The sequence below is a fragment of the Euleptes europaea genome, chromosome 9, assembly GCF_029931775.1.
Source record: "Euleptes europaea isolate rEulEur1 chromosome 9, rEulEur1.hap1, whole genome shotgun sequence".
NCBI classification, from domain to species: Eukaryota; Metazoa; Chordata; class Lepidosauria; order Squamata; family Sphaerodactylidae; genus Euleptes; species Euleptes europaea.
In genome coordinates this window covers 83,812,540-83,836,624 of record NC_079320.1, presented here as the reverse complement: position 1 = coordinate 83,836,624, position 24,085 = coordinate 83,812,540, and the positions used below count along the sequence as shown (strand labels likewise).

The 24,085-nt window shown below is 45.7% G+C and overlaps 1 protein-coding gene across 2 annotated transcripts in view; it reads right to left on the bottom strand.

Annotated features, from left to right (window-relative positions):
- TAPT1 (transmembrane anterior posterior transformation 1) overlaps positions 1-24,085 on the bottom strand; it is an 86,856-nt gene that overhangs the window by 31,928 nt on the left and 30,843 nt on the right. For both annotated transcript variants that reach the window (XM_056855336.1, XM_056855337.1), the window contains exon 3: positions 9,254-9,416. In XM_056855336.1, the coding sequence (XP_056711314.1) occupies positions 9,254-9,416 (163 nt within the window). The remainder of the gene's footprint in view (positions 1-9,253; positions 9,417-24,085) is intronic.

Genomic DNA, 24,085 nt, shown 5'->3' with positions numbered 1-24,085 from the left:
CAATTGAGCAAGGTTTTGGTGTTAATCCTTAAAGCCCTAAATGGTCTGGGGGCAAAGTACCTCCAGGATCACTTCTCCCGATACAGCCCCCCAAAGGGCATTACGCTCAGCTGGCAACAACTTACTGGTAGTCCCTGGCCCAAAGAAGTGTCCAGCTGTCTTCAACTAGAGCCAGAGCCTTTTCAGCTCTGGCAGAACTCTCTGTCTAATGAGACCTGGGCCCATTTTATAAAGGAAGGTGAAGAGTTCATGGACAGAATGCATGAAGCGCTCTTTAGGGGGCAACAGAAGGAATCTCAACAAATGGAAGCACTAGCAACACAGGAGGAAGGTACATGGAAGAATGTGACCCACAGGAGCAGGAAAATCAGGACTCATTCTGATCCCCTGTTGCTCAGGAATTGGTTCCAGGATTTCCCCATAGATACTGATTCTGGACCACTCTAGGTAGTAGTGACCATGTAATCTTGGAATTTACAAACGATTTACAAACTTAAACTTTTGCTGGGTAGAATTTCATGGTCAGAAATACTTAAGGAGAAGGGAGTTCAAGAAGGGTGGGAGTTTCTTAAAAATGAAATACTGAACGCGCAATCACAAACCATTCCTATGAGAAGGAAAAATGGGAGGAGCCTAAAAAGGCCAGGGTGTCTCCATAGACAGCTTTTTAAAGATTTGAAAAATTAAAAAGGCTTATTTAGGAAGTAGGAGGGCCTTATAACCAAATATGAATAAACAAATAACTAGTGCTTGTAGGGAGAGTGTTAGGAAAGCTAAAGTTCACTATGAGTTTAGGCTGGCGAGAGATGCTAAATACAATAAAAAGGGGTTCTTTTCCTATGTACAGAGTAAGAATAAGAACAAGATAAGCCCATTGTGGGGACAGGAAAGTGTAATTGTAACAGGAGATGAAGAGTGGGAAGAACGGACCCCTGATTACTTACCGGGAGGGTTCCTTCTACTCTGAGGTAAGGAGGGCACCTGGAGAGATGGGTGATTCCCCTTCCTGTAGCCAGGGACAACTTTCACTTCCTGTTCCTGCCCAGAATCGGACGTTCCCTTCAGTTTTTCTCCTGCCTCGCACAGGGAAGGCAGTAGCTGCGGTTGCTTCAGAGAGCAACCCCACGAGGAACAGATTTTTCTTCCACTCCACCTGCCCCTCCTCTACCGGGTAGGGACACGACTGGAGATGAAGAGAGGGCAGGACTCCTCAATTCCTACTTTTCCTCAGTCTTTTCTTGTGATTGAAGCGGTGCACAACATTGCATAAAGAGATGAGGGAAGGGATTTGCAGCCTAGGATTGGCATTGGGGAATTGCACAAATACCTAGTTTCTTTAAATGAAACTAAGTCCTCTGGGATAGATGAATTGCATCCAAGGGTACTCAAAGAACTTGCACATGTAATTTCTGAGCCTCTGTCCATTATTTTTGAGAAGTCTTGGAGAACAGGTGAGGTGCCAGAAGATTGGAGGCGGGCAAATGTTGTCCCCATCTTCAAGAAGGGGAAAAAGGACAATCCGGGTAACTACCAACCCATCAGCTTGACTTCTATACCGGGAAAAGTTTTTGAACAAATCATCAAACAGTCAGTCCTTGAGCATTTAGAAAGGATAGATTTGATCATTAAGAGCCAGCACGGGTTTCTCAAGAGAAAGTCATGTCAGACTAATCTTATGTCCTTTTTTTGAGAAAGACTACCTTGCTGGATCAGGGGACTGCTGTAGACATAGTTTATCTTGATTTCAATAAGAAAGATGTAGACAAGCTGGAATGTGTCCAGAGAAGGGCAACAAAGTTGGTGAGGGGTCTGGAGACCAAGTCCTATGAGGAAAGGTTGAAGGAGCTGGGTATGTTCAGCCTGAAGAGAAGACTGAGAGGGGATATGATAACCATCTTCAAGTACTTGAAGGGCTGTCATATAGAGGACGGTGCCGAGTTGTTTTCTGTTGCCCCAGAAGGTTGGACCAGAATTAACGGGTTGAAATTAAATCAAAAGAGTTTCTGTCTAGATATTAGGAAGAATTTTCTAACAGTCAGAGCGGTTCCTCAATGGAACAGGCTTTCTCGGGAGGTGGTAAGTGCTCCTTCCATGGAGGTTTTTAAGCAGAGGCTAGATGGCCATCTGTCAGCAGTGCTAATTCTGTGACCTTAGGCAGTTCATGAGAGGGAGGGCATCTTGGCCATCTTCTGGGCCTGGAGTAGGGGTCACTGTGTGTGTGGGGGGGGAGGTAGTTTTGAATTTCCTGCATTGTGCTGGGGGTTGGACTAGATGACCCTGGTGGTCCCATCCAACTCTATGATTCTAAGAATAACCCTTACGCCCCAGAGTGTCTAGTTTTTCCCCTTCCTTGTCAGATGTGCTTTGGAATGGATGACTCCTGGTTTGCATCTCATTTGTGATCAACGAAGGAGAAGGAGGGTGTGTGGTTGGGAAAGGTAAAGAATCTTTCTGAATTTTATAAAAGCCTTTTACTCTCCTGGCAGTTGCAGGAGCAGAAGCTGGCTTCTGTCAGATCTTCAGGATGAAATCCAAAAGGTCTTGTAACAGAGGGAAGGCTACTACTTGTGGAGATTCTGCATACAATCTGCCCAGGATCTTATCCATAGGATGGTGAGTGGTAGCTGAAACCTCTACGTCTAACGCCTTAGCCATTCTCAACATCTGCTCTGCATACATGCGAAGATCCTCCGTGGGGGATGCATTAAGAGATCTACTAACGGCCTCATCTGGGGTTGTATCCGATACCCCTTCAGAACTGATCTTGGAACCAGGGGGGAATCCTCAAAAATGTCTCCACCAATCTCTTGTACAGAAGACAAAGGTCTTTTAGAGACACTAGCTGGGGCAGACCTTGATGCCGGGAAAAATGACTCAGAATGTCCAAAATGTCCAGGGTGATCTCTGTAGCAGTCACCCCAATCTCTCATGTCCACTGGGGACATGATAGGTGTGTGAGGAGGCCATATGGGATCCTCTCCGCAACAGTCGGATCCATGCCCCCATCCAAGGGAACGTCCCAGCCAGGATCTACCTTACCATCAGAAAAAGACATTTGAGGGGACTCGAGTCTTGGGGAGGGTGTTTTAGGATAGGAAATTATCATCTCCTGAACCTCTGGTGATTCCCCTTTATTTGAATCCAATTGACGAAGGTGCATTGGTTCTGCGTGTTTTACCTTCTTTTTCTCATTTTCTTTCTCTCTCAATTTAGGCTTTTAGTGGATGGTTCCGAGGAGCCCCTTGGAGCCGGGGAAGTGGAACGGTTCCCATGCTTCGGTTCCAATCCCTGGACTGATGAGACCGATCTGACAGATGCCGACAAAGAGTCCTTCAAAGAGTGGGTCGATTCCGAAGCAGATTACACCAGGGGTTCTCATGCTCCCAGGACTTGTTGCCAGAATGTGGCTTTTAGTTTTAGCGCTCTGTCATACCTTGCCTTGTTAGTGAATTTTTGGCAAGCTTTGCAAGCTGCAACGTTATGCCCTTCCCCCAGACAGAGTAAGCATCGCTCATGCACATCAGTCTGAATTAGTTTAACACTACACCGAGTGCACTTCTGTAAGCTCTAGCCCTGCGGCGAACCCATAAACAGATTTCAGCAGACGGCAAATCCACGAAAGCAGTTTTATTGGTTAGAATCAACAGGTTTCAGAAGCCATATTCAAAAGGACACTAGTAAGGGGCAAAGGCAAGGTGCATAGTATATATGGAAAAGCAAAAGGAGATAACTGGTAACCTAGGCAACCCCCCTCCCAGAAGCAGGAAGGAGCACTTGGCAATTCCCACAGTATGGGAATCTATGAAGACTAAACAAGGGGCACAGACTGGCCTTGGACAGAACAGCACAACAGCACCTGGGAGCAGCACAATCGCACTACCGCATACCATCCTCATGGCTTGCTCCTGACAACTTCTTAAACAAGCTCTTCTGAGCCATGTCTGCTGTCACAACGACACAGAGGGAGAAACTCCCAACTCTTCTCTAAATTCCTTGAACTCAAAACTTACAGAGTTTGGCTAGATGCGACTGACTCTGATAGTGGCAAAAAAGGAACTGAGGGAAGGGGGTACAGAATGCTGGGAACACGTGGGTTGTGGTTGGAATGGCCACATGGGTACAACTTGTGAAACCTCCAGTAGCAGGCCTGCGCAAGCGCTGTCTCATTATGTGGGAGTGTACTTGAAGACCGAAGATGAAAAACAGTGTTGCACTTGCCTGTACCTGTTGTTCACTGAGTGGTCTTCTGTGCAGGCATGCATGGGATCTGCGCTTGCGCAGGCCAGCCGCAGAGAACTGACTATAAAGCTTTTAGGAGTTTCAGAGCGCTCCCCCTCCCCTCCATCCCAGGCCGAGAGCAAGCTGGCTTCCCACCCAATGGTCACATGATGGAGGGGGGAAGAGCGCTCTTCCCTCAGTTCTCCCTTTGCCGTGGAAGAACACAATAGCCACTAAACAGTAGCCCACAGCGGGGAAAGGAGGGAGGGATGAGTGCCTGCATAGAAGACCACTCGATGAACAACAGTTACAAGCAAGTGCAACACTGTTTTTCATCTTCGTGGCTTCTGTGCAGTCCGGCATGGGAGAATAGCAAGCTCACCTACCTTGGAGGAGGGTGTGGGCTTGTCACCAAATTAAAAGACAACTCTCCCAAACAGCTGCTTCCCCCCTGGAATCCACACCTACTGTCAGGACTGATCTGGCCTGAGAACGGAGTATTGTGGTTTAGCCAGGTGCTAACCCAAGGTTGCAACTGTTATGTGTAGTCTAACTTCTGTGAGAACTGAATGGTTACCCTAGCAACCAGGGGTGGCCTGACTTTGTAGCCTTTCTTCTTTATATACGATCCTCCGTAGCCTGCATCCCCATTAGAGTCCTTCTAAGTTTTCTAGCTTCTGCAAATTGTTGTATATTTCCAAATAAACCAGCTTTCTTAGGATTTCCTGCCTATGGAGTCTGTTTATGGATTTGTCAACGAACATAGAGCTTACATTAGGACTCTAATCGGGATGCAGGCTACAGAGTATACAGAGTATATAAAGAAGAAAGGCTACAAAGTCAGGCCACCCCTGGTTGCTAGGGTAACCATTCAGTTCTCACAGAAGTTAGACTACACATAACAGTTGCGACCTTGGGTTAGCACCTGGCTAAACCACAATACTCTGTTCTCAGGCCAGATCAGTCCTGACACCTACATGGTAATGCCAGAGGAATGTGGACAGGAGGACCAGGATGCCACTTACAGAAGTATTGGAGATCTGTAGTGGAAAGGAAAGCAGCAAGAGCGGCATGAGCCCTGTTGAAAAGGGCCTCCACATGGAGTGGACAGTTTAGTTCAGCATTGCTATAAACACAAAGTCTTACAGCGTCCACCCACTCAGAAGCAGTTTCCAAAGAAGCTGCTGCTTCTGCCTTCTATGCACCGTAAAATAGCTGTACTGAACCTGAAAGACATGGTCTTCTGGCACTGAGTGCATGAAGCAATTGCTCAGTTAGCGACTGAGGATTCAGAAGAAAAGAGGTTAGGCAATGTCCCAAACATGGAAATGCGACACTATCCTAGGTCAAATTCCAAGCTAGGTAATACCACATTAACCGGATGTAAAGTGATAACAGACCAATAAGTCCCCCATTGTTTTGGTCAAAATGATAGCAACCAGAAACATCACCTTACAGGATGAAAGAAAACCAGGTCAGATGTTGCCACTGGACAGAAGGTTTTATGCATAGCTGGCAACAGCACTATATAAACTTCAAAGAAGAATAGGGGGCATTAACACAGGAAAAATAGACTAGCCAAGCCTCTCAAAGTCATTAATGCTGCAAATATTGAGTAAGAATTAATCAGGACATGGAGGACCGCCATCAACCAGGCACATGTAGGGAGAAAGTCAGGAAGGCTAAAGCACAGAGTGAGCTTTAGCCAGGGAAGTTAAAAACAACAAAAAAGGGTTTTTTGGTTATGTCCATAACAAAAGGAAGATCAAGGTAACCATCGGATCATTGTGTGGAGAGGATGGTGAGTTATTAACAGGGGAGGCAGAAAAGGCAGAATTACTTAACTCCTTTTTGTATCAGTCTTCTCCCAAAAGGGGAATAGTGCTCAACCTGGGAATAATGGAGCAAAGGATGCAATAGGGGAATTACAGCATAGTATAGACACTGAGATAGTACAGGAATACCTGGCTACTCTTAATGAATTCAAGTCTCTGGGGCCGGACGAACTGCATCCAAGGTTGTTAAAAGAACTGGCTGAAGTGATTTCAGAACGACTGGCAATAATCTTCGAGAATTCATGGAGAACAGAAGTTCCAGCAGACTGGAGGAGGGCAAATGTGGTCCCCATATTTAAAAAGGGGAAAAAAGAAATCCAGAACAATTATTGCCCAGTCAGCCTGACATCAATATCAGGTAAAATACTAGAGCAGATAATTAAACAGATGGTCTGTAAGCACTTAGAAAGAAATGCCATGCTGACAGTCAACATGGGTTTCTCAAAAACAGGTCATGCCAAACTAATCTCATATCTTTTTTTGAAAGAGGGACAAGTATGGTAGATGAAGGGAATGCTGTACCTTGATTTCAGTAAAGACTTTCATAAAGTCCCCCATAATCTTCTTGAAACAAAGCTAGTAAAATGTGGGCTGGACACTGCTACTGTTAGGTGGATTGGTAATTGGTTGACCAACTGAACCCAAAGGGTGCTCATTAATGGCACAACTTCATCCTGGAGAGAAGTGACCAGTGGGGTGCCACAGGGGTCTGTCCTGGGACCGGTACTATTTAATATTTTTATAAATTACTTGGATGATGGAACAGAGAGCATGCTAATCAAATTTGCAGATGACACCAAGTTAGGAGGGGTAGTTAATACCCCGGAGGATAGGGTCAGAGTTCAGAATGACCTTGATAGACTGGAGAGCTGGGCCATAACCAATAAAATGGATTTCAATAGGGAGAAGTGTAAAGTACTTCACCTAGACAGAAACAACATAAGGCACAGGTACAGGATCGGAGAGAGTTGGCTTGACAACAGTACATGTGAAAGAGATCTGGGAGTCTTAGTGGACCACAAAATGAACATGAGTCAACAGTGTGATATGGCGGCTAAGAAGGCCAATGCAATTCAGGGCTGCGTCAATAGGAGTCTTGTGTCTAGATCAAGGGAAGTAATACTACCACTGTATTCTGCATTGGTCAGACCTCACTTGGAATACTGTGCCATTTTGGGCTCCACAATTTAAGAAGGATGTTGACAAGTTGGAGCGTGTCCAGAGGAGGGCGACCAGAATGATCAAAGGTCTGGAATCCATGTCCTATGAGGAGAGACTTAGGGAGTTGGGCTTGTTTAGTTTGGAGAAGAGAAGGTTGAGGGGAGACATGATAGCCATGCTTAAATATTTGAAGGGATGTCATGTTGATGAGGGAACTAGCTTGTTCTCTGTTGCTCCAGAGACTAGGACACGGAGTAATGGATTTAAACTAACAGAAAAGTGATTCCATCTAAACATTAGGAAGAACTTTCTGATGTTGAAGGCTGTTCGACAGGGGAATGTGCTGCCTCGGTGGGTGGTGGAGTCTCCATCTTTGGAGGTCTTTAAGCAGAGGCTACATGGCCATCTGTCAGGTGTGCTTTGATTGTGGGATCCTGCATGGTGGGGGGAGGGTTGGGGTCACTGTGGATGTGGGGGGGAGGTAGTTGTTAAATTCCTGCATTGTGCAGGGGGTTGGACTAGATGACCTTGGTGGTCCCTTCCAACTCTATGATTCTAAGCAGAAAATTGGGGCCCTGGTGTTGTCCTGTGTAGCAAATAGGCCCTCCTCCAGGTATCTCCTACACCTGAACATGGACTGGATGTAAATATCTCTGAGTGACCACTTGTGGTTGGACATGAATACTCTGAGTAGATCAGCCTGCATGCTCTGCGCACCAGCCATGTAATGAAGACTGATATCTCAAAGCCAGCGCCATGCTTCTGTGGCCTCTAAGTGTAGGTGTTTGGAACTCATGCCGCTCTGCCTGTTTATGTAAAACATGGCTGAGATGTTGTCCGTCAGAATAAGAATAGTCCTCCCACGCAAGATAACTGAGAAAGAGCTAAGGGCATATTGTACAGCTCTCAACTCTAGGACACTGATATGCAATTTCTTTTCTGGGGCAACCAGGTGCACTGAACCAAAATAACCTTCACAATGAGCCCCTCCAGCCCAAGAGGGCACCATCCATGGACAGGACCACATCCTACTATCTGAGACCAAAGGGGGTATCCACAAAGAGGATACTGTCTGGGGTCCACAAGAAGAGAGATTTAACATCTCTCAGTAAAGAAAAAAACTGGTGTGGGGAGGGAAAACCCGGCTTAAACCAGGATGGAAACCAGAAGTGCTAAGGTCGCATAAAAAGTTTCATTAGAGGGAGAACCACTGTGGTGAAAGCCATCAGACCCAACAGCCTCTGAATAGAGCTGGTCCGATGGAAGGGATTATGCAAAAAACATTTCTCTCTATCTGTTGTTTCTCTCTCTCTTTCTCTTTTTAAACAAACCCAGTCAAGAGCTGAAGGATTCGAAGAAAAATACCTTAGATGAACCAAGAGAACATTCAAGAAATGGTCGAAATGAGTGAGATAATCACATCAAACTAGAAAGGCGCCACCTTCCGTCGGTGGCTCAGGTTTATCTGAGGGAGTAGGGGTGCTTCTCCCTTGGAGCTCATGACCGTTTGGGTGGGAAAATGTGTGACAACAGCTCAGAGAGGCGCCCCCTTGGTGAGTTTTAAACTGGGGAAAAAATTCTCCACAGCAGGTCTGCTCATGCGCAGTCATAATGTGGGACTGCACAGAAGAACGAAGATGAAGCTTGAATATTAAAAAAGGTGATACACAAACATTTTGACTGCTTTCTGTTGTCCTAAATAAAATGAAGTGACATGACTGGACAGGATTACCAGAATTTCAAAGCCCCAAAGCACTGAAATTGTTATGCAATGTTTAGTGAAAAAAAGTTGGTTTTTATATGTTGACTTTTTCTACCTTTTAAGAAGACTCAAACCTTACAATCTCCTTCCCCTCCTTTCCCCACAACAGGTAGGTGGCGCTGAGAGAGCTCTTAATATAACTGTGACTAGCCCAAGGTCACCCAGCTGGTATCATGTGTAGGAGTGGGGAAACCAATCCGGTTCTCGAGATTAGAGTCCGCGGCTCTTAATCACTACACCACGTTGGAAGGAAGTGTTCTGATGTGGATGCACTTACCTCAAGCATATTATAAATGATGTAGAGTTTGATGACAGACTGTCCCCTTATCAGGTGGTACATCATGGAATAGTCAACATAGTGCATCATGAAGTAGCAGATCACCAATATGACGCCTTTGAAAATATCACACACCTGAGCAGGCTGCAGCAAACGCCGGTCACTGAAATACATCAAGCAGACAAAATAACAGCAGTTTGCAAACTATAGCTACGCACTGCCAATATGAAATTCTTTACTTCAAGTAATAATGAAGCTCCCAAGCCATCTGTTACAAAGCTACACTGGCTAATGGTATAGGTTCTTCACTGTCTGGCCTCCAGCTAACTTCTCACACGTAGGACAGGTAGCTTATTCTTAGAGCTCAAGTATGGGCCTCTCAACATATTTCTTTTACAATAAGAAATGGTAAATGATGTTAAAAGTGATTTGAAGAGAAGAGCCAGTGAACAGCTTTGGCACATCCAAGATGTGATCAGTAAGTAGATGCTTAACAAAATTTCATTTGTGGCATGTGAATTATAGATTAGGGAAACTAGATAAATTTAACCAGTTACAGTGAGGTAGCTGTGGTAGTTTAATATTCTCAAAACAGATCCTAAAGTAAAGCCGGGGTTCTCTTAAAAAAAAAAATCTGGAAATTAAGGCTGTTAGACGTCCTACAAATTAATGCAACTGACATAATTTGGGGGGCATCTTCACCCCAGTTGCACTTTATTTAGTCTGTATTTTCCCCGTTTTGTCTGTGGCTGAAAACAGCTGTTTGACCAGTTGCAGCTCACTGGATGCACATTATGCCCCCCCACTCCTGTTCCCCTCAACCCCCCCCCCCCAAGCTAAAGATGTAAGAGCCTGGTTCTTCCAGTGTGGGTATTGCCGTGTTTCACTAGCACAGAAGACTACAATAGCCTATGAAGGAGTGAAAGCCCTTGCTGTTTCATCCATTTTCTTCTTCTGCAAGGACCATTCAGCACTATTTACTACTTCTAAATTAATCTCAATCACTTAATTCCTTAAATGTGGAAACATGAACAGTGTATACCTATACTTGGCCTTAAGTTTAATTTTTTTTTAAAAGACATGATTCTAATATGGCATACATAATAATCTGCCCTGTTTATAGTAACCCTCTGTAAGGCTACATGGAAGCCTAGTTAAATTTTCTGTTATGCTTTGTAATGGAGACTGGCTTAACCAAACCATAACATGGATAGCTCAGGACAGATGGTTCATCTATGCCTATATTCTATAAGTGTGACAATACATTTATTAGCAGAATTCACTAAAAATTTATTAAAATCTGACTTGGACCTATACAAGAAAAGATATGGACAAAATCCTTTGAGACCAGAAGTGTTAACAAACAGCAATTCAACAAAATATTCAAATACAAAAACCTTTCATTTTTAGTAATTGTTGTTATTTAAAAGCAACGAACCAATGCAAAGTAACTCAGCACAGTCATAAAAGTGCAAAAACTGCTACAATCTCAACGTCTTGCTTAGCATTCCAGCATGTGATCTTGCCTTTTACTAAGGAAGAGCACTTTTTCATCAAATGCATTTTCTTGCCTTAAATATTAGTATAAAAATTTAACTTAGTTTAAATTAGTTACAAACATTATTTATTTTAGTTAGTTCCGTTTTCAGTTTCAGTGTGGTGCAGTGGCACTGGACTAGGATCTAAGCAGTTATTGGTTGTAAGCACTTGCTCTTGTTGCACTCGCTCAAGCAATACTCGCAGACAAGCAGTCCAAAGAAGAGTTGACTTTAATGGAGAACAAACAAGTATTCAGAGCTTGCAGAAATAAAAAGGCAGGAATGGAGCAAAAGGAACATACAACAGAATATATGGGGGAATAGTTCTAATCACGATAGCACAGGTTGGCATGGTAATCCTTCAGTCCGACAGGGCAGGCTCCCACGAGCTCCCCCGAGCTTCAAAGGGAAAAGGAATGCGATCGTTAGGGAAACAGTCCTTGGACGGGGAGTCTGTGAGAAAACAAAACTATCTCTAGGCACAGAGAGCAGGCCTGACATTGGTTCAAATCTACAGTCTGCTCCAAAGCTTGCCAGGTGACGGTGGGCCGGCCAGCCAACCGGCCTGCCTCCCCTCTCTATAGCCACCTTCACAGGATTATAGTGAGGATAAAATGAGGAGAACTATGTATGCCGCCCTGAGGTCCACAATGGGAGTTGGGATTGAAGCGTACTACATGGAACAAACTCACTTGGCCGTCAATTCCCCCCCTCCTACCAAACTATCATGAACGTCATAGGGAGGATAGCCCTCACCTGAGAGCTCCTCTCTTCCAAAATTCAGACAGACAGGAGAAAGAATCCCAATTAAAATTATCAGTTTAACAGGGAAGTGCTGGACAACCCAAGAGAACAGATTGTGCGCACAAACAATATAATAAAAAGGAAGGAGCATCCCTGGTACAGGCATACCTTATTTCATTGTGCTTCGCTTTATTGTGCTACACAGATATTGTGTTTTTTACAAATTGAAGGTTTGTGGCAACCCTGCGTCAAGCAAGTCTATCGGCACCATTTTTCCAACAGCATGTGCTTGCTTCGTGTCTCTGTGTCACATTTTTAGTAATAAAGTATTTTTAATTAATTTTTTAGACATTTTTAATTACTTTTTTTAGACATAATGCTATTGCACACTTAATAGACTACAGTAAAGTGTAAACATAACTTTTATATGCACTGGGAAACCAAAACATTTGTGTGACTAGCTTTATTGTGATATTCACTTTATTGTGGTGGTCTGGAACTGAACCAGCAATATCTCTGAGGTATGCATGTAGATGTATACACAAATGAACAAGTTCAAAGTCAGTTGGTGGAGAAGTCTATTTTAAAATAAAAGGGGAGTATGGAAACTAGGGGAATTGTGAAAATATACCATGATTCCCCTCCCCTCAACAGTAACATCTAATTTGGCACTTACACCCCATTCCTGAGAAATGGTCTGGAAGTGCATAGGAGGTGGCATGACCACATCACACAGGGTTCCATGATAAGAGACACTTGTGGTAGGGGCAGTTCTGTTGGCGCCTGGGCGTCGTGGAGCTGCACACTGCTCCCCCAACTCTGCAGTCTCTCTGGGACCTAAATCCTGAAAGAGAAATGCGACGCCAGGGTGGGGTGGCATTCCCGGGGGCGGAGCTGATGGTAGTCAGCTCTCAAAGCCCCACCAGCCCAGGAACACCCCCTCCTGCAACAGCGTTGCTGTGCCAGGTTTTTCCTGGTGCAGCCTCAATGTTCTCTATGGGGAAAAATGCCCCATTCTCCTTAAAAGCCTTTTTAAAAGGGTTTTTTAGGCCGTTCGGTGGCCGGGGAACGTCTTTGTAGGCGCCACTACGGTGCCTTGGCCATACTGTCCCTGGCCGCAGAAAAGCTCAGAAATGAGCTGCCCGTTTAATTGATTTTTAAAACATTATCACTTCATTCCTCTTCTGGGGCTGCTAGCAACCTTTAAAAAAATGAAACAGAAATGAAGCAAACTAAAAACATCGAGTGTTCTTCTGTGCAGGAACACATGGGGACTGCGCAGGCCAGCCACGGAAAGATTTTCTAGCTTTCAGCTTCCAGAGGAGTAGCTCTACAAAGCGCTCCCCTCCCCCTCTGCCAAGGGCTGCAGTTTTCCTGCCCAAACAGTCACCTGATCAAGGGGGAGGGGCGCTCTTCCCTCAGTTCTCCCACCTGCCGCCGCGGAGACCAATGGAGCTGTCAATTAGTCCCACAGCGGGGTAGGAGGGAGGGATGTGTGCCTGCACAGAAGAACACTCAAATAACAACAGCTACAGGTAAGTGCAACTCTGTTTTTCATCTTTGTGTCTTCTGTGCAGTCCCACATGGGAGAGTAGCAAGCTCACTTGCTGCAAAAAGGGGGTGGGGGTGGGACTCCTTCATCAAAAGAGTGACTGTAACACTGCCTTCCCCACAGCAGCATCTTTACTGGAGTCCACATCCATCGAATAATGTCTAATGAATGTCGATGGATCGGACCATGTTGCAGCTTGACAGATGTCTTGGAGACTGACCCTAGAACAGAATGCTGCAGACGCTGCCTGAGCCCTGGTGGAATGCACGTTCACCTACAGTGGACAAGGCACCTTGGCTTTTTCATAGGCCAATCTGATCGCCAAAGAGATCCACCTGGACAGAGACTGGGAGGAAGCACTGCTTCCTTTATTAGAACCATGAAAACAAACAAACAAACAAACAAACAAACAGGTTATTCTCTAACCTAAAGTCAGCAGCTCTATGCAAATAAAACAACAATGCTCTTCTAATGTCTAGTGTGTGCACTGCCTTAGCTGCATCCGATTGTGGGTGGGGTAAATACAATGTCCTGGTTCATGTGAAATGAAGAAACTATTTTAGGTAAGAATGTCACACTAGACCGTAAAACAACCTTGTCCTTGTGAAATTTTATGAAAGGTTTATCCCACCGCAAAGCCGAAATATCGCTGACTCCTCGCAGACTTGACTGCAACAAGAAAAGCTGTCTTATAGGAGAGCACCGAGAGGTCGCAGGATGCCATAGGTCAGTGATGGCGAACCTTTTAGAGACCGAGTGCCCAAGCAGCAACCCAAAACCTACTTATTTATCACCAGGTGTCAACACGGCTATTTAACCTGAATACTGAGGTTTTAGTTTAGAAAAAACAACTCATAACGCCTGGTCTCCCGGAGCAGGGATCACTTGCTTCTCTCTCTCTCTCTCTCTCTCCTGGGGGCCAGGTCTACCAGCCCGGATGACCTGGCCGCCAGCGGATGGCTTTTCCCAGGGGCCAGGTCTACCAGCTTAGATGACCTGGCCTCCCGGAGCAGGATGGGGGGGGGGCTTTCAACCGAGCGGTTCAGGGAAGGGGGGGAGCGGTTCAACGGGGAGTCCAGGGAAGGGGAGGGCTTTGAACCGCTCCGGTTAAGGGAAGGAGGGAGCGGATGGCTTTTCCTGGCTGGCTGGCTGGCTGGCTGTTGATTCTCCCTCCCCTCCTTAGCTCACCTCTGCCTCTCGAAGACGCCCCGGCTGCGGGCTTCCGACGGCCGCCCCGGCGCAGAACTGGACAAGAGGCAGCCAAAGCAGGCGCCTGAGCGGAGAGAGGGCCATCGCCCAGCCGGCGCTGCTTTGCCAGCCCGGCCGAGTTGCAGGCTCCCCTCCTCCTCCCCATCCAGCTGGGATGGCTGAGCACGCCCCATCGGGGACAGGAGGCAGGCAGCGGGTGGAGGGAGAGGACCTCTCCCTGCCGCCTCTCCCGCCTCCTTCTGCAATCTCTTTTGGAAAGTTGCTTTTTCTCTTTGGGGAAAGAGCTCTTCTTGGCGGGGAGTCCAGGGAAGGGGAGCTGGGCAGCGGGGAGTCCAGGGAAGGGGAAGGCTTTGAACCGCTCCGCGCTACCTGCAGGCAGCGCGGAGCAGTTCAAAGCCCTTGCCACCCAGCTGCTCAACTTACCCACGCGTGCCGGCAGAGAGGGCTCGGCGTGCCGGAAGTGGCACGCGTGCCATGGGTTCGCCAACACGGCCATAGGTTCAAACAGAGGTCTCATTAATCGTGAGAGAATCAAAGGGAGACTCCACTGTGGCACTGGTAGTCTTACAGGTAGATAAACATTATTGAGGCCCTTCAAAAACATTTTGTAATATGGGTTAGAAAAAAGAGATCTAGAGTCAATACCAGCACGGAAGTAAGATATCGCAGCCAAATAAACTTTAATAGATGAATTCGATAAACCCAAGTCTTTTAAACCCAACAGAAATTCAAAACCAGATGGTAAAGCTACTGGTCCAGAGACCATCTTATATGTCTGATACAGAGTCAACAGATTCATTATCTGTCACTCTGTACTCCACGTCAAGGGCCTTAGCCATCCTGATGATCTGATCAACAAAGGCCATGACACTTTCCGGAGGAGACGTCCCCTTTGCTTCCTCAATGATGTCATCGGGGGATGGAAGCGATGCCTCAGATTCATCCTAAGAATCAGGACAAAATTCCTGATCAGAACCCACACTAGGAGATGCAGTGTGGTACCTTCTCAGTTCTGATGAGTCGTGTTGGGTCTGATCCTTCAACTCCGGTGGGTCTTGATGCCGGGGAGAGCTATGCCTTGAGTCAGAAGATTCTTGGCGCCGATGCAAATCACCTTTCGGCGCTGATGCCATCCCATGAGCTGGTTCTGAGCGATGAACGGACCTTGAAGAATGTCCGTGGACATCATGGGAGGTTCTAGATGGTCTATAAGAAATTAAAGCGAGCAGGTATAGTGTCCAGATCATGCGAAGTAATGGTATCGCTTTACTCTGCTCTGGTTAGACCTCACCTAGAGTACTGTGTTCAGTTTTGGGCACCGCAATTTAAGAAAGATGTAGACAAGCTAAAACATGTCCAGAGGAGGGGAACAAAGATGGTGAGGGGTCTGGAGACCAAGTCCTAAGAGGAAAGGTTGAAGAAGTTGGGTATGTTTAGCCTGAAGGGGAGAAGACTGAGAGGTGATATGATAACCATCTTCAAGTACTTGAAGGGCTGTCATATAGAGGATGGTGCCGAGTTGTTTTCTGTTGCCCCAGATGGTCAGACCAGAACCAACGGGTTGAAATTAAATCAAAAGAGTTTCCGTCTAGACATTAGGAAGAATTTTCTAACAGTTAGAGCAGTTCCTCAGTGGAACAGGCTTCCTCGGGAGGTGGTAAGCTCTCCTCCTTCCCTGGAGGTGTTTAAGGTTAGATGGCCATCTGTCACAATGCTGATTCTATGACCTTAAACAGATGATGAGAGGGAGGGCATCTTGGCCATCTTCTGAGCATGGAGTATGGGTCACTAGGGGCGAGGAGGGGAGGTAGTTGTGAATTTCCTGCATTGTGGAGGGTTGGACTAGATGACCCTGGTGGTCCCTTCCAACTCTATGATTCTATGATTCTAGGTACCTCGACGGCAAATAGTATCATGAAAACAGCAAGCACAGTCATGATAATGATATCTCCTATGACTTCTCCAGCCAGGAGAGATTGAGTGACAATCTGATTGTCTGTCGTCAGATCATGCTGGTGGTGAATGAGGAACCTCAACAACATTGCCCTCTGAAGCTATGGGTCATCTACTCCTCTGGGCAGGCAGAGTTCTAGGTTTAATCAGAGACCGACTCCTTGACAGCCTTTCTTCCCGATGCCGATGATCATCTCGACATCTAAGGGTGTCTACACGTCGGGGCGAGACATGATGATCAGAGCCGGACTGACCTGAAGATCGACTTCTCCTAGGAGAAGGGATTTCCCGAGGAGAGTGCAGCCGGCGTGGGGGGGGGGGGGCGAAAGGTTCTCTGAAACAACCCTCCCCTCATTTTGGAGACAAGGGCGTTTCTTATGTTCTTAACATTGGTCTGCAGTTTAATAAGTGGACGACTGACCATCACACATTCCCCCCCCATGATCTTTCTACATTAAGCAGGAAACTAAATACATGGGATTGCTGCTGTGACCTCCAGTTCCACCCCATGTCCCATCACAAAGGTCAGGAATGATCTAGAGCCCCCCCCTCCATCCCAGGCCTTTCATCCATGGGCCACTGAAAAACAACCAGGCTATGCAGAGTAGTGCTATTAATAGACATTCCCCTAATTCACAATTACATAAGAACATAAGAAAGGCCCTGCTGGATCAGACCAAGGCCCATCAAGTTCAGCAGTCTGTTCACACAGTGGCCAACCAGGTGCCTCTAGGAAGCCACAGACAAGACGACTGCAGCAGCACCATCCTGCCTGTGTTCCACAGCACCTAATAGGCATGCTCCTCTGATACTAGAGAGAATAGGTATGCAGCATGACTAGTATCCATTTTAACTAATAGCAATGAATACCCCTTTCCTCCATGAATATGTCCACTGCCCTCTTAAAGCCTTCCAAGTTGGCAGCCATAATCACATCCTGTGGCAGAGAATTCCACAATTTAACTATGTGCTTTGTGAAGAAATACTTCCTTTTATCTGTTTTGAATCTCTCACCCTCCAGCTTTAGCAGATGACCCCGTGTTCTAGTATTATGGGAGAGGGAGAAAAACTTCTCCCTGTCCACTCTCACCAAACCATGCATAATTTTATAGACCTCTATCATATCAGCCGTCTTCTTTCCAAGCTAAACAGCCCTAAATGTCTTAACCGCTCCCCATAGGACAGTTGCTCCAGTCCCCTAATCATTTTGGTTGCTCTTTTCTGCACCTTCTCAAGCTCTATAATATCCTTTTTCGGTGCGGTGACCAGAACTGTACACAGTATTCCAAGTGTGGTCTCACCATAGATTTGTACAAGGGCAGTATGATATCAGCAGTTTTATTCTCTATTCCTCGTCTAATTATGGCCAGCATGGAATTTGCCTTTTTTACAGCAGCTGCACACTGGGTTGACATCTTCATTGAGCTATCCACTACCACCCCAAGATCCCTCGGTCTGTCGCTGCCAGCATAGATCCCATCAGTGTATACGTGAAGTTGGGATTTTTTGCCTTTCTTGGTCTGTCGCTACCAGCACAGATCCCATAAGTGTATATGTGAAGTTGAGATTTTTTGCCCCAATATGCATCACTTTACACTTACTCACATTGAATCTCATTTGCCATTTTAATGCCAATTCTTCCAGTATGTAGAGATCCTTCTGGAGCTCTTCACAGTCCGATTTTGTTTTAACCACCCTAAATAATTTGGTGTCATCTGCAAACTTGGCTACTTCACTGTTTAACCCCAACTCCAGGTCACTGATGAACAGGTTGAAAAGCACCAGTCCCAACACAGATCCCTGAGGCACCCCACTGCTCACATCCCGCCATTGGGAGAACTGACCATTGATCCCTACTCTCTGCTTCCTATTTTTCAGCCAGCTCTCAATCCCTAAGAGGACTTGTCCTCTTATTCCATGACTATGAAGTTTGCTTAGCAGTCTTTGGTGGGGGACTTTGTCAAAAGCATTTTGGAAATCCAAATACACAATGTCCACAGGCTCATTCTAGTCCACATGCTTATTGACGCTTTCAAAAAACTCTAATAGGTTAGTGAGACAGGACCTACTTTTACAGAAGCCATGTTGGGTTTTGCTCAGCAGACCTTGCCCTTCTATATGCTTGACAATTCTATCTTTAATAATGCTTTCCATCAATTTACCTGGAACAGACGTTAAGCTAACTAGCCTGTAATTTCCTGGGTCCCCCCTGGAGCTTTTTTTATAAATGGGTGTTAGAAAGACAGACAACCTTTATTCGGTATATAACCAGCAAAAATGAGTGTTACATTGGCCATTCTCCAGTCCTCTGGTACAGGAGCTGATCGAAGGAACATATTACATATCTTTGTTAGAAGTTCAGCAATTTCCCATTTGAGTTCTTGAAGAACTCTAGGATGAATACCGTCTGGTCCCTGTGACTTGTTAGTTTGCAGTTTGTCTAGACGTTCTAGGACTTCCTGCCTAGTTACCATTATTTGCCTCAGTTCCTCATTCTCCTCTCCAAAATCTCTGTTCAGAAGGAATCTGCCCTGTATCTTCAACAGTGAAGACAGATGAGAAGAATTCATTTAGTTTATCAGCAATTGCTTTATCCTCCCTTAAGAGTTCCTTTACTCCCATTGTCATCCAATGGTCCAACTGCTTCCCTAGCTGGTTTCCTACTCCTAATATACTTAAAGAATTTCTTATTGTTTGTTTTGCTGTGTTTAGCAATATGCCCCTCAAAATCTTTTTTTGTATCTCTAATTATCTGCTTGCATTTCCTTTGTGCAAGTTTGTGTTTGCTTCTGTTCGCCTCGTTTGGGCAAACCTTCCAGTCTCTGAAGGAACCTTTTTTTTCTCTAATTGCTTCCTTCACCTTACCCGTTAGCCAAGGTGGTGACCTCTTGGACTTATTACTACCTTTCCTGACCTGTGGTATACAATCTAGCTGAGCCTCTAGTAATGTGGACTTGAGTAACCGCCAAGCCTTTTCCAGAGATTTAACCCTCCTAACTGTTCCTTTCAACTTCTTCTTTACCAGTTTTCTCATTTTAGAGAAGTTCCCTCTTTTAAAGTCAAAGGTAATTGTGTGGGATTTCCCAGTCACTTTCCCACTTACATATAAATTAAATTTGATGCTATTGTGATCACTATTGCCAACTGGCTCAACTACATCCACATCCTGCACTAAGTCACTGGCAGCACCACAGAGTATTAAATCCAGCATTGCCTCCCCTCTGGTTGGGTCTATGACCAACTGTTAGAGGACACAGTCATTTAGGATGTCTAAAATTTCTTTCTCTTTGGCTTGACTGGAGCATACATTTATCCAATCAATATGAGGGAAGTTAAAGTCTCCCATTATTACTACTTCATTACCTTTACATGCTTCCCTAATTTCATTCTCCATCTCAAGATCACCCTGAGCCATTTGGTCAGGGGGCCGGTAGAAAGTCCCCAGTACTAAACCACCTTTGGGGCCTGGAATCATCACCCATAAGGATTCTGTGGACAAGTCTGCCCTTTTTATGGTCTCTAGCTTATTAGACACTATGCCTTCCTTGATATACATAGCAACACCCCCTCCAATACGCCCTTTCCTGTCATTTCTATACAGTTTGTAACCAGGGATGACTGTATCATACTGGTTCTCTCCCCTCCACCAGGTTTCTGTAATGCTCACTATATTTATATTTTCTCTTAAAACCATGCACTCTAACTCCCCCATTTTTGCTTGGAGGCTTCTAGCATTAGCATAGAAACACCTCCACACTGTTTCTCTCTTTCGACTTGCCTGGCATGTGCCTTTGGGTATCTTTAAGTGGCTATCCAGCATTTTTTCCCATCCTCTTTCATGTCTAAGTAATTGCCATGTGGGCAATCTGAAGCAATTTTCCCTTTGTCCGTGTGCACTGAGTTTGCCCGAACCGGATGCTTCTCAGCTCCTGTTGGCTTTCCCTCCAGGTTTAGTTGAAAAGCTGCTCTGCCACCTTTTTTATATTATGCGCCAGCAGTCTGGTTCCATCCTGGTTCAAGTGGAGCCCATCCCTTTTGTATAGGCCCAGCTTGTCCCAAAATGTTGCCCAGTTCCTTACACATCTAAAGCCCTCTTCCCTGCACCACCGTCTCATCCACACATTGAGACTCACCAACTGTGCCTGCCTAGCTGGTCCTGCATGTGGAACAGTAGCATTTCTGAGAAAGCTACCTTGGATGTCCTGGCTTTTAGTCTCCTGCCTAGTAACTTAAATTTGGATTACCAAGTTCTCCCTCCCCCAGAGACTTGGGAGTTGGATCCAATCAGTTTTTCCACTGGCAAAGAGGAGAGAAGAGGGAGCCCTTTTCCCTTCAACAGTTATGCTGGGGATCATGGGATCTGCATGGACAAAAGCCATGTGGGATAGGGACTATAGTAAGGCAAGGAACTAAGTGACATTGAATGAAAAAGCTGGCTGGATCCAGCCCTCAAAACCCAAGCACCCTGGTACCCATCCTACATGATTTGGGTTAATCTACCAGGTGCTTAGCAGTTTTTCTAAACGGATATTGAGGGTTGTTAATCCTGTGCCACCTCACTAAAGCTTTAGGAATGGGTGAAGTTAGAAATCCAAACAAATGTCATCAAGCTGCTCTCTAAGGAGGTGCATGAATCCACTAATCTACTGATCTACATGGCTGGTTTGTGATGTAGATTAAGGTTTCAAACAGCTCGTTACTGTGTTTTCTATAAGCTGACACCAGAGCTACCTTTATTATATACGTCTGTTTTAAGTAAATGCCGGGCATGCATCACATAAGAGTTCTATCTCCATCTGCTGGCTAAGAAGAACATTTACACCTGCAGTAATGAGGAAACATAAGACTAAGGCTTGAAGAACACATGACATGACTCACAAACCATTTTCCCCATTTTATTTTTATTTATTTTAAAGCTTCTTCCCAGGACAACGTCTCTAAGAGGGATCAGTTTTTCACCTACAAATCATCCTCCCTGATGGCTTGGGGGACAGTTTGGAGAGGGGGCATTTTAATATTTATTCATTCAATAGATTATATCCCATTCTTCTATCCAAACTATCCACAGGCTCACAACAAAGATTAAGTCATCAACAACAATACAAATCATGGAAGCGAAATAAGTGATGCATCACAGTGACAGAAAAAGTCGCAGTCCTGTCCTGCAAGGAATATAAGCAAAGGAAACTGCAGAACCTTTGCACTCAAAATGGGACAAGGGGTGGTGGGGAGATTTCATTAAACCCCCATACTTTTTCTGTTTGTTATAGGTCTGCTGCCATTAGCTGCTGTGCTCCCCACTGGGGCTGGGTGACATTTCCCCCCTTTATGCAGTAAACATCACAATGAAAGCTGGACAAAAATCTCACTGGCTACACAGTGGTATTATTATGCATACAATGTTATGACCAACAACACAATGGGGTTATTTCCCACTTTTGCATCTTTGGGGCAATTTTTTTAAATGGTGCAGTAGCAAGATAAACAATCAGCACCTTTCTGGCATCCTAAAAAAATCATTTCATGGGAGGGGGAGTTATTGCTGTTTACCACTAGAAACAGCTCAGAGGCCCTTCAGAAGAGAACTGGTGTAGCTCTGTTAGAAGGCTAGCAGTAAAAGGTGTGAGGTGACCCCCCACACACACACACACACACAGTCAGGGAGTTCTGTGGTCCTGGTAACACTGGAGAAGCCCTTATTTCACGTGTTGATCCGCCACCCTGCTACAGATGATAGGATCATAGAGTAGGGGACTCTAGAGCTTGTGAACATAATGTATAATTCAACCCTTACAAGAAAACAAGTAGGGTCATATGCCGTGGTGATCAGCAAAACAGCTGTGTCAAAGGCATCATCAAAAATAAGAGAACTTCCCGGCTACTGGTATAAAAAAGCATTATTGTTTAGACTTTTACCAATTTCATAGCATGAAATTCCTCCCTAGCTGCACTTTTCTGGGCAGAATGCACACAGAAATGGCTCAACAATTTTTTCCTTTCAGAATATTGTTTACTGTAATGTGCAGGTGACAATGTCCCTAAAGTACAATCACTTACCTCTTATAAATATACATTGGTTTTGCAACCGGGGAGGGGTGGTCATACAGGCAACAGAAGAAACTTAGTTGCACTTACCTGTAACTGATGTTCATTGAGGTCTTCGTGCAGACACACATTGGGGCTGTGCCTGCGCGCATGCCAGCTACCAGAAAAGACTTCTAGCTACTAGCCACAAGGGGGTGCCTGCGCCCAGAGCTAGCTAGACGTTTTCCCGCCCAAGTGTCACATGCTCCGGGGAGGCGCCAGCCCCTCAGTTCCTGACCACCACCATCAGACCACACCTGGAAAACCAAAGGTAAAGAGCCAACTGTGGGGCAGGAGGGAAGGAATGTGTGTCTGCACGAAGACCTCAATGAACAACAGTTACAGGTAAGAGCAACTGAGTTTTCATCTTCGGTTTTGTGCAGCCCCACACTGGGATTATAGCAAGCACTTCTAGCTACTAGCCAGGAGGTGGGTGGCAACCTTACTGGAACAACGAGTGTTGAACGGCTAGACTGACCTCCACTTCCCTTCTCGACTGCAGGTCCAAGGCATAATGACGGATGAAAGTGTCACCACTGGACCACGTAGCTGCTCTGCAAATGTCTGCTAAGGGGACTCTCCAATGGAAGGCAGCCGAAGATTCTCTGAATAAAACCCACAGATTGATAGTGGTTACGCCGAATAGTTTCTACGGACAAACTTAACATGCATAACCTGTCTGGAGGCAGAAAAGCCCTCCCCTTACTGGAGTCCAGGATGGCACCTACAAAATGGAACCCATTGTGAAGGAAATAGCTTGGTGGAAAAGAGAGTGAAGCCTTCGAAAGGCAGATCCTCCACCTGGGACCAGATGTCTACCAACAGACCAGTGTTACGCAACCAGGAGTGTCTTCTGATAGTAACAATGGTGGCAATCCCTCTGGCCGAGGTCTCTGCCGTGTGTTTGCCAGCTGCAATCTCCTGTTTGGAGACCTTGAGGGCCTCAGCCTGAAACTGTTGGATCTGATTCCTAGAAACCTCAGTAAAGGGGTCTAGGAGTGGGCTAAGCTTTTTCCAAAGATGAAGCTGATATCCTGCCATGATGACCTGATAGTTCACAATCCTATAGTTTAGGGAAGAAAAAGTATAGACCTTCCTTCCGAGGGTAATGATCTGATGACTCTATCGGAAGGGGTCGAGTGTTGGCCAAATCTCTGCCGAGCCTGCAATTCCGTAGCTACTATGGAGGACAGCGGTGGGTGCAGAGATAGGAATTCTGCCGATTTTTGCTTGATGCAATAGAGATTTTCTAATTTTTTTGACGAAGCAGTAGCAGAGACTGGCTTATTCCAGATTGGAAGGGCCAGGTCGGAAAGTCCCTCCAGCAGCAGGAAAGACACAAAGGATGGTGAGAAGACAATTTAGGATCTTGTATTGAGGTTTATCATGGGAGGTGGATACCTCAAGCTGTAAAGCCTGAGCAATCCTAAGCATTTGCTCTACGTGGAGCTTAGAATCCTCTGTGGGAAAGCTAGAGCCCGGCTCAGCAACCTTGTCATGGAGTAATATTTCTGATCTACTTTCCGAGCTGTAGATCGAAGGATCGACCTCTTCCTCCTCCTGATCGGAACCGAACGGGAGGTGGACGGGAAAGCCTGCATGGAACCTAAGAATGTAATAGGTTAGGTGGAGGACCTGGATGCTCCATGCACCTGCTTGCCAAGTCAAGCTGGCACGACTGGCAGAACTCGATCCAGTCCTGAATCTGTTCTGGCGCAAGATGGGAAAGGGGGGCTCCAGTGGTTGTCAGGG